Genomic DNA, 10737 nt, shown 5'->3' with positions numbered 1-10737 from the left:
ACTGTGAGATGAACAGGCGGGAGAACCCAGAGCTGAGCAGTCAAGAGGCAGCTGCCCCGACCCGAGTCCTCGTTCACGCACAAGGTCACTGCTCAGCTGGGCGGGTGCTGGTTTTTGACCCCAAGAGCCTATAAAACTGGGAGACTAAATGCAAACAACAGCCTACTATTCAAAAATAAAATAAAAACACGCCAGGTGCAATGCCAGGCTGGACTTTGCCCAAGCAGGTTTTTCAGCCGTTTGTGCCCGCTCCCTCTGGTAGAAGGGGGAAACGTTTCAGGGAGGCAGAGGCAAGAACCACAGCAGCAGGGACCTGGGGTAGCCTGTAAAGGACTGACAGGAACCCAGGCTTTCGTGACACTTTCCTCGTTAGCTCGTCATAAAGGAGACCTGGGGCAAGGGTGGCTTCCTCAGTGCAGTCACGCGCTGCTACGTGGAGGGTGGAGCCTTGGTCATCCCCGAGTGTTTAAGCTGGGCTTGGAGTTAGTCGGCACTCCTGAGCCAGACACCAGCTCCAACTGCCTCTCCTGAGCCGGGGAGCGAACGCTGGGCAGGAGCAGGGAGCCCGAGGGGTATTTACGACCCCCAGCCCCTGCCAGGCTCCCTCGTTCCCAGGCGCTGCCCACTCCCAGCTCCCATCCCAGCCTGGATCCCTTCCGCAGGAGAAACCACACGCTCTACCTGGAAATATGCCACGTTTTTTCTTTATGTTGCACTGCAGTTTTAACAAAGATACGAACATGCAGAGTAATGCCACTTGTCAGCAGGAGCTCAGAGAGAACGCAGCGATGCCTGTCAGGAGTCAGCAGGGAGAGAGGCTCTTGGAAAAGAGGCAGGAGATGCACTCCCAGCAAGAACAGCACCCCCAAAGACCCCCCCACATCCTCTCCCTTGCCCACAGCCACAGGCTCCCCAGCCCTCCCTCGCTGTAGGACAGCAGGTCAGCCTCTCCAGCTGCGATGGGAGCCCGAGCCCGGCGGGGCTCAGTCTCCTCCACTTCTGGCAAGAATCAAAACAGCAGCAAGGAGGAGCAGAGTCTGCCTCTACTGCAACAGCTGGTTTTTAGACTGGTGTTTTCCCTTCTCAAGGAGGCAGAAGGAGAATTATTTTAGAAAACAAACTGGCCCTTGTTTTCACAGGAGAGCAGGAAAGCTGAGGGGAAGGGATTAAAAACTCAGGAGTACCTGCTGCCAAACTGAAATGGCAAAGAGTGGATTAGCAGCTCTGAAGAGCCAGGAGATGAAGCGAAGCGATGCATTAAGGATACGTCCCAAAACCTCTCAAGTCTGGCTCTTGTAGCCCTAACACCCTTTCTTGCTCTAACCCCTCCTTCTCTCCTAACTGCCGTTTGGGAAGTGTCACGGCGGGCTCTGGCTGGAGCTGCCACAGGCCGCCTCCGCATCCTGCTCGACACAGGACAACCGAGGGCGACTTCATGAAGCTGCCTCCGCAGCAAGCTCGGGTGGGGATGCTGGAAGTGTTTACTTGCCCAAGGTCAGGGATATCCGGCAATACATATCCTGCCCCATCCTGACTGAAAGAGGGGGGAGAAGGGGAGGGCTCAGTTGAATTTAGCCTTTGAAAAGTCCATTTCTGGGTGCTGTTCCATGAACCTGCAAGGCAAACAAAGACAAGAACATGGGCATGAGTCAGCAGGAGCCACAGAACAGCTCTGGTTTTGGGGGTAAGGCATCCCTACTTCCTGCACTATCAAGTTTGCTTCCTCCCCACGCCCTCCACAGCAGGGACTGTGTTGCTGAGCTCCTTGGGACACGCTCCCCACACTACAAACACGCTTTCTTCAGGTCAGTGGTATCAGCAATCCTACCAGCCATCAAGGTCAGCAAGTCCAGACACATGGGAGTTATTAATTATCAAACACACACCCTTTAACTGTTACCTCTCGGACAGACACGTAGCAGCTATGACACTGATTATGGGGCAGAGGGGAGATTGTGAGGGCAAATTACGATTTAAGCTCAAACGTGTTCGCTTAAGCGTTACCGGGGACATTGGGAATATCTCCAGTGCTGCGACAGTGAAAACTCATGAAGGACGTGACCAGAGAAATCTGGTTTCAAGCTAGGTGCAACCTGATTTCCAGTGTACTGCAATCCCAGCAGATAGGACCATTTGGACTCAGGTTGCCACATCAGAAAGTTCTGAGAATAATACGCTGTGCCTAGGAGCGATCAGGAGCGATTAGTGCAGGCAGAAGCTTGTGGCTTCCTCCTCTGCCCTGCGGTTCACAACACATCACCACGCGGAGGATTCACGCACAGCGTGCGAGGGCAGGCCTCTGTCTTGTCTTCTTCCTCCACGCTCTCACCTCAGGGTTTCCCCTGAAACGCCACCACAGCATTTCCACTTTCCATTTCCACAGAAATACTGTTGCGAGAAGAACGTCCTTGTTTAGCAGCCAGGAGGGCTCCACTGGCAGAGAGTAGGACCCACCTTGGCATCACCAAGTCTACTTTGGCCTGAGCAAAGTCTAAACTTCCTACCCGTTCTTTACCAGCCAATCTGCGCCCAAGCCAAACTCCCAGAGCACAGAATGAGTGATCTTGCCAAGGTGCCCTGTGTGTGGACTTCCCAGGAGGAGAGGGCTATCTCCCATGCTACCAACTCCCCAGCCAGGCTCTACAAAGCCTGGTCTCTGCTCTAAAACAGCTGCACCCGGCGCACTGATCACAGCAAAGCTCCTGCCGCTACAGATAAGCCAAGGAAGAAAAGGAGTCAGGCCTGCTACGCTAACCCTCCTTCCAATCCTGAGATAAGATGTGGGTTTGCACTTGCTGAAGAAGCTGCACGACCCAGAATTGCCTCCACACCTTCCCAAACGGCCTTGGGAGCTCCGGGAGTCATTTCCCCGCCAAGGTGCATTTAGGCCAAACAGGGCAATAAAGATATAAAAAGTGCTATTGGCTTGGAGACAGCTGCCTGGTGGCAGGTGTGTGGGGAGGGGCCATTATCTGGGCTACTGAGTAGAGGGAGATTAGAAAACAATCAAGACCATGTTAAAGTTCAGTAGAGACGGTACCTCCAGTCCCAAACATGCTTTCTGGACTTGAAGTCAGCAGATTAAGACAATCCCAGAGCTAGGCTATTCCCAGAATTTCCCATTATGCTTTCTGCCCCCACAGGCTTTTATAGACACTGGGGGTTGGCCAACAATTCAATGACTGTGTAACTGCAGATGTGAACACGGGTAGGATTGAAGGCCAACCTGTTTTCTGCTCACGTATCTATGTCAAAGAGGAAGAGAAGAGGGGCTTGGGAAAGCAAATACCCACAAATTTTTCAACGCACTTTTTCAAAATGTCTTGCTTCTTTTGTTCATCAGATGTGGGGAGGCCCATGGATTTCTGTCGTTGATCATACATCATTTTCTCCACCATACTGCGAGTTTCGCTGTCCAGGTCTGACAACTAAAAGCAAAAACTTCTATCAAAATTGGAATAACTTGTCTCAAACCCACACATCTACCCTGCTTGCAGAGAACAAGAATACATGGAGGCTACGCTACGCTGTGCACATGGGCTGCAGAAATAATTATACAGACACTGATCTATAGACTCAGCTTCATTCATTTCAAGTTTTGGGGGCACTTATGCAGCAGTACTCCCAGTACTGGTTTTATGCTGGTAAAAAAAAGACACAAGTTGACTGTGAGCTGAGCCTGGGCACATTTATGAGAAGGCTCCAGTCAGTAAAAGAGGGGGAGTTCCTACCTTTGAGTTCTCTGGATTAATTTTCTTGGTGTTGATTTCTGGGTCTGTGGAGACTAGTTTGTTCCACCATTCCATCTTGTTGATCTAAAGGATGAAGAAGCAAGAATATTTTATTTTTCCTGGACTTCCTCTAGGAATTTATGTCTCAGTGACAGGAAAAAGCTGCTGGAATCAAACTTTATTTGACAGCTTTATAAACGTCAGTAAAATCTGAACATGGATAAAGGGTACTACTTTCATTCTTGAACCACTTTAGGTAGCCTGAATTTCCACAACTGGGAAATCTGAGAGCATGTCAGATGTCACATCTGACATGACATAAGTGGGATTACAAACAAATCACCTGGAGAGGGCCAGAAAGGACACAATACACAGTAAGGTCTGTCCCTGGATTTTCAGGTCACTAACAGATGTCAGAACATGGCATTATTCCACTAAGGAACAACTGTAAAACGATTGATCTCCTTCCAACTTTTCCTGAACTGCTGGGCAACCAACTGGATATCCTGGACTAGCATGAAGTTAGGCTGAGGACAGGGGGAACCTGCAATACCCCACTTCCAACAGCATCACTGACACTGTACCAAGGGTCAGCATGGTTCTTCTCTTTCAGCTGACAAAGCCCAGGGCCTTGAGAGGTTTTGTCAGACTCTTACTTCACCACAGAAGAGGCAGACAAGTCTGAATCCTCCCTGATTCATTCTGCTTTACCTTCTCCAGGTGCACGGTGACTGTTTTGCCATCTTCAATCAGCCAGGAGCTCTCCTCCACCTTCACTTCATTGAAAAGCTCTCCGTCAATAACAGGCGAATGGCCCTTCAGGCCAACTTTGAGGCGCCGTCTCTGGATATCAACCACCACGTCCTTCCCCTTCAACCTGAAGTTCACCTTGAAAGGGATGGCCAGCTGGACCAGACAAAGATCAGATTTGAGGAGCTGAGCAGTGAAGTCTCTCCTCACCCTCTTGTGCTGCTGTTCTAACACTTTCTGCCTTGGTTTCACCCGACTAACAGCACACAATATTGTTCTTGGGGTACTGAGTGAGCAGGAGGTGAAAGGGTACAAGAGTAAGTTTGGCAATAGGATGGCCGATGCCTCAAAGGGACCATAAAAAGGGAAGCGGATTTTAATGTCTTCTTAAAACAAGACCAAAGTTTGTCAAAGTTAACTACAGCTTCTGGGCATTTTATTTAGTTACCAAGCTCTCTCCCAGCTATCGAAATGTTGCTGTTAAGTACAGCTAACAACCTTCCACAGGCAACTGAGATAGAGGCCATCTGCTCCACTGTTCTTACCAGCACCTGCTCTTATTCCCTATCTCAGATCCCCCAGATGCTGGCAATAAGGCAATACTTACATCCAGTTCTGAAAGAGTCTGTGTCCATCTGTAATTTGGAAGGTCAGCTCCATTGCCAGAGTTGGGTTTAAGTTTTCCTTTATCCTTCTCATCTTCCTCTTCGTCATCTGTTTCCTAAGCAACCCGTTTAAAGCGTAAAGAAAGAAGCTTTTCAAGTTTCCATTAATCTTTCACTTGTAACAACAGTTCTTGGTTTTTATAAGAATTTCAGGTCAGGTGCACATATTTGATATTCACATAAATTTAGCCCAAACTGAATAGGTGTTTCTGTTAAAACGTAATTACAAGGAAAAAAGAAAAAAAAAAAAAACATATTGAAGCCTTTGAGAATTAAGCATGTATTCTTAAAGAAAGCCGGACGGGACATCCCCTCACATTCACAAGAGTTCTCAGGGTTGTCCAGAAACATATTTCAGCCTAAAATAAAGTCCCTAGATGACCTTTACCTGTTTGTTAGAATCTGAAGATTCACCTTCATCCTCTGAGGGTTTCACTGGGACACTGTTAACCTGTCCTTGTGCCTCTTTCTTCTGTTTAGAAAAAGAGAACGAACACGCTCAGACAAGTGTTGGCACTTTGTGTTACCTGCTGATCTGACACTAGGTGGCCTCAGTCTCTACAGCTGAAACTAAAGAGCAGGACTCGGAACTGCACACAAGACTTGACAGGGAATTTTCAGCCCTTAAAACAGTGTTACAGGAAAGCAGTTACCACCAAGGGGAAAACTCCCTCGGTCCTCACACCTTGACGGCTGTAGCTGAGGGTGTTGCTACAATCAGAGCGCTTGCTGAAGGCAGGAGGGCAAAGCGAGTTAATGAAGAACCCACGCAAAAATGCAATGGTTGAGCCTAGGCTAAGTTAATTTTGAAGCACAACACCTACTCCAGTCTGGTGCTCTAGACACTGCAAAGGAACCAGTCTGAGCCATCTGAACCACTCACTGCTACCCGAGCTACACACAGGCCAGTGGAGGAGACGACCTAGATGGTTCCTGCAGGCACCAGACATCGCTCTCACCTGGTTGATTTCCAGCTGCAGCCTTTCTGCTTCCTCATCTGTAAGTTCCTTAATCCTTGGCTCGTTTGCTTCTTGCTTTTCTTTAGCAAGTTTTGCAGCTCTCTCTGCCTTTTCACGCCGCTCTGCCTCTTGACGAGCCTTTTTCTCTTTCCGCTCCTTCTGAGCTAGTTTGTTGTGATGGTTGAAGGTATCTGTGATCAGCTGAAACAGGAACACATATCAAAGGGTTTTTAAAAAATCACCACTTTTTCAAACTCAAGTGAAGCTGAGGATCACGAGAACATTTGTTAGTCATACAGATGTGACTTTTCCCTTCGTTTTCACTCTAGTCTTTTGACTGAAAATCTAGAGCAGGAGAAAACTCAGAATATTTAAATGAAGCCCTTCCTAGTTCTTCCTTACACAGCGAGTAGATAACAAGATAAAAAGTCTCCATTTATTTTGGCCTTTGTGCAATTTCAGCAGGACGAGCAGAGCAGATGCCTAACCCAGCCATTTGACAGCTCCATGCATCTAGGACAGCTGGAAGAATGGAGACACTGGATCTAAGGTTTTTTTTACCTATTTCTGACCTTTCCCACAACTGGGCTTTTCCTTGGGCACTAGATGAAGATTCAGTGTCATGATTTAGAGGAGAAATGTTTGAAAAGCTCAATGTTTTACACTTAGGGGCCAACTCCTACATAAATTTTAGCTGCAAACCTCACTCCAAATTCTCATGCTGTTGTGACTATGAAAAGCAAAATCTCAAGGTCTCTGATACAAAGGGCTGTACTGCTCGGAGGGAAAGCTGAGTACACAGGCAGGAAGCCAGAGCAATTGCTGGTCAATAACACCAGCAGCACTGTGCAAAGCAGCACGTATGAGAACTGAATTCTGCTCTGGAAAACAATATAGACAGAACCCGAGAAAAGGAATCAGAGTGGAGAGATTTCACAGACGGGGGTTTTAGGTACTGATTAATACAGGTATAATACATCCCAGAAACTTCTAGGGGGATTCAGCACCTTTCCAGAGCAACTCAAAGCATCCACACCTTGCAGTTTTGTAACCAACCACCAAGTATTTCTGCTTTGTTTTAAAGGGAAAAACAAGTTTTATTTGTACAATGTGAGTCCGGTGTCTCCTAGGATACAGAATTCAAGACGTGCATCTCCCAGCCTCTGTTCCTAACTGCACGATGATCCATAGTGAGCAAACTACTGACACTGCCCGAGCTTGTCAGTGTGCACACACTGCACTTCTCTCAACGTACCACCACACCCCCCTCACTCCACACCACCAGGGCTTCTGGAATGGCACCCCATAAAAGACAACAACTTTCCCACCCTCTCTTTCGTGCCAAAGGGCGAGCAGGATTGGGGAAGCAAAATCTTCAATTTTTGTTGCGGTTACTATGGTGTCAGAGACACCTTTTTAGAAGACCATAAAGCATTTTAACAGACCACCCAAGGACACAAACACTTTTCTTTTACAGGCACAGACACGATTTGCTATGGAATTGCCAACAACAATAGCCAGGACCTCCAAAAGCACCAGCCAGTGCTCACCTCTGAAATGCTACTCAGGATTTCACTCCCTGGGAGCACATAGTCCCCAGGAATTTGAGGAGATTTGCTCTCTAGTCTAAGAAAAATGATAGTAGGCTTCATCTTTCTTACTTTGAAATCATCCTCTTCCCTATCCCTTACCTGCCTTGGTTTTGTCACTTTAGAGACTAGACAGAGTACATTACACACTGTGTTAGCAATTAGTATCTGCCCTAACGCATTCAACACGGCAGCTTTGCTGGCGGAGTTCCAGTAGTCCAGGAAGGGGAAAAGCTGCTATTTTGGTAAGTACAAGCAAGAAATCTTCAGAAAGCCTGGCCAGTTCGTGTTTGAATGTTCTGGTTCTTATTTCCCTAGAGTGAAACAATTTAGTTTCTCAGCTCTCGAGCTGGGTGAGGAATACCTGCTGGATAGAGATGCTGAGGCTGCCAGTGAGGCCGCCCAGACCCCCCCACTTTGCTCCCCAGCACCCTCGCTCCATACAGGCACCGCAGCCCCAAGACAAAGGTGCAGCCGCATATGCAGAGATGTGGACTTTGCACTTTTTCTGAGATGAACAAACAAGGTAACCTGGGGTTATCGACACTGCGGTGTCTGTCACCGTTAAGTCAGTGTGTCTGGCAGATTTGCTTTCCAAATAAGCCTTTGGCCAGAGCGTGGCAAAAAAACCCTGCACCGTCGGTACCGTTCGAACAAGCAATCGTGCGTGCCTCACCTCAGATAGGGGCAGCTCGTTATTATCTTGCTTCAGTGATGTGTTTCACCAGCATCACGGGCTGCTGGTCCCTCAGATGGACCATAACGTTTGAGTTGTTCAGGCAGGGAAGTCTTAGTATGGCACAGACACGGGTGGCATTTAAGTTAGAAGACATAAAAGCTTGAGGATTTTTTTTACCTTCTCTGCTACTCCGTCTTCTCCACCGGTGAAGAAATCTGTTTTACGCCTCAGGAAACTAAAGAATGTGTTCACAAGCTGGTAGAGGAAACGGGGAGGGGGGTGGGAGAAAGGGTGGAGAGAAAAAAAGAGTAATGAGACCAGATCACTCCAAGCCACCTCGTGTCCCTTGAGCAGCCTTTATTCTTTGTACTCCCTGTCTGTGTCCGTGCCAGGATCATACTGAAATCAGCCTCGTGACTGATTCCCAGAGAAAACATCCAGTGGCTTTTGTGGAGATCCAGTTCCTGGATTGTCAGTTTTCAGAAGAGGCATTTGTGTGGTTTATGTGAAGAAAGGGCAAGCAGTTTATTCTCAGGTCACCTTGGAGGCACAGCTACTCCGACACCCCAAACCGTTATCTGTGGCAGGAATTTGGGTGGGTATGCATATATACACATATACCATATTTTGCTTTTTTTTCACACCTAAACCCTCAAAGTGTGCCACGTTCTGTTTATTTTTACAAAATAACTACTAGCTGCCTGCCAGATATCACTGATGAAATAGCAGTTACGAACTGGCACCCCCAAACGTCCCTATGGAAATCCATACTCTCAGCAGACTTGGCTTATCGTTATTTCCCAGGAATTCTGTCCTGTCAGTATTTCAATCAGAGGGTGAAACCCCAGAGCCCCCAGCAAGAGTCAGCACCGTGGGAAGTGTGAGGGGTGTCAGCAGAGCCCCGACCACGAGGAGGGGAACCACGTTCACGTTCAAGCACACCTCGTGGTCGAGTCTAAACCCATCAGGTCTCAGGGGGCCCCTACCAGGCAGTTGTGCTGGGAAAGGGGGACAGAGGGACCCGATCCTCCCCTGCGGGGTTTTGCTTTGCTCTGACCCGGCACGGGCAGCAAACTGAATCCTCCAGCGGGGCAGCGGCGTCGGCCGGACCGAGGGCTGGGGGCCCGCACGTGGGAAGCCTGGAGGCGGCAGGAGCTGGGCGCAAGGCCACGCTGAGGGCGCAGGCCTCCCCAGCCCCTCCTTAGCATCTCACTAATTAACGAGCGCGTCCTCCGCTGCCGCAGGCCTGTGCCGTTATCGCCGCTCTTGGAGAGGGGGAAGGACACGTGCGCACCCCGCTGAGGGCCGGGCCGGGCCCCGGGAAGGGCCAGGTCGCCCCCAACTCCGCTCGCTCCTCCCGGTCAGGTCCCGCCCCGCCTCCTCCCGCCCCGGGGATACGGAAAAGCTTTCACCGGCCCATCCCGCGCGTGGGCCCAGCGGCGCTACCTCGCGCACGCCGCCCTGGTGCTGCTGGGCCATGGCGAGGAGCATGCCGTCGAAGCGGTCCTCCTGCTCCGCCACCTCCTCCGCGCTCAGCCCCATCCTGCCCGCCGCCGCCGCACCGGCCACCGCAGCCCCTCACGCCGGCACCCGGAAGCGGAAGTGGCGAGAACGGAAGCACGCGCGCGCCTCCTCCACCCGCCAATCCCAGCGCCCGTCCGCGCCGCTGTCTTCGTGGATTGGTCACGGCCGCGTCCAATCCGCCGGAGGGAGGCGGGACTTGGGGCGCGGGGTCCGGTTGCTATGGCGACGGCCTCTCCGGGCCTTTCCAGAAAGCTCGGCTGAGGCCTGTGACCCCGCGGGGGGGTCAGAGGTCAAAGGGCAGACGGCGGAGTCGGGGGGAGCGGGCAGAGGCTGCCCGGGGGCCTCGGGCGCTGTTCCGGGTCTCGGCCGGGCCTTGCTCTGCCCTCCCCGGGGCCACGGGCCCGGCACCCCCGGCCCCCAGCTGCGGTGATGGGAGGCGGCTCCAGGGAGCTGAGCCGCGGGGCCTCCCCTGGCTCTGCCAGCCGCCCCCCTCCCCTCCTCTCCCCGCTGCGTGTGCCCACGGCGGGCCAAGGCCTGGATCTGGCCTTCCCGCTGGCTGCATTACGGCCAGCCCCGGGAAGGGGGGATTTCCTCCCTTGCTGCCACAGGAACCCCTCATCCTGCCACCAGCCCCCTGGAGATCAGTGATCAGAAGCTCCTCAGTCTCTTTTCTGTTTTCCCCGTGGTTTCTCAAGGACGAGGGAAGGGCCTGTTCATCACATCATGGGCCTCGCGCCTCCCTCTACTGCGCAACCCAGAGAAAGGCACGGGTGTGCAGAAACCGTTTCCCGAGATCCTGCTGCTCTGAAATGTTACTGTGGGCCTCCCTGGAGTACTGCC

At 51.0% G+C, this 10737-nt stretch overlaps 1 protein-coding gene across 1 annotated transcript; it reads right to left on the bottom strand.

Moving 5' to 3' along the window:
• Positions 1-688: 688 nt before the first annotated feature.
• On the bottom strand, positions 689-9970 carry NUDC (nuclear distribution C, dynein complex regulator). Its single transcript, XM_074850821.1, has 9 exons — positions 9820-9970; positions 8551-8628; positions 6106-6306; positions 5535-5618; positions 5089-5202; positions 4443-4637; positions 3732-3815; positions 3310-3428; positions 689-1613 (listed from the first exon to the last, which is right to left on the bottom strand). The coding sequence occupies exons 1-9, from the start codon at positions 9913-9915 to the stop codon at positions 1562-1564; spliced, it is 1023 nt and encodes a 340-aa protein (XP_074706922.1). The 5' UTR covers positions 9916-9970; the 3' UTR covers positions 689-1561.
• Between the last annotated feature and the right edge of the window lie 767 nt (positions 9971-10737).

This window comes from Strix aluco, chromosome 26, assembly GCF_031877795.1.
Source record: "Strix aluco isolate bStrAlu1 chromosome 26, bStrAlu1.hap1, whole genome shotgun sequence".
Taxonomy (NCBI): domain Eukaryota; kingdom Metazoa; phylum Chordata; class Aves; order Strigiformes; family Strigidae; genus Strix; species Strix aluco.
The sequence above is the reverse complement of the archived record's forward strand: the minus strand, read 5'-3'. Positions and strand labels throughout refer to the sequence as shown.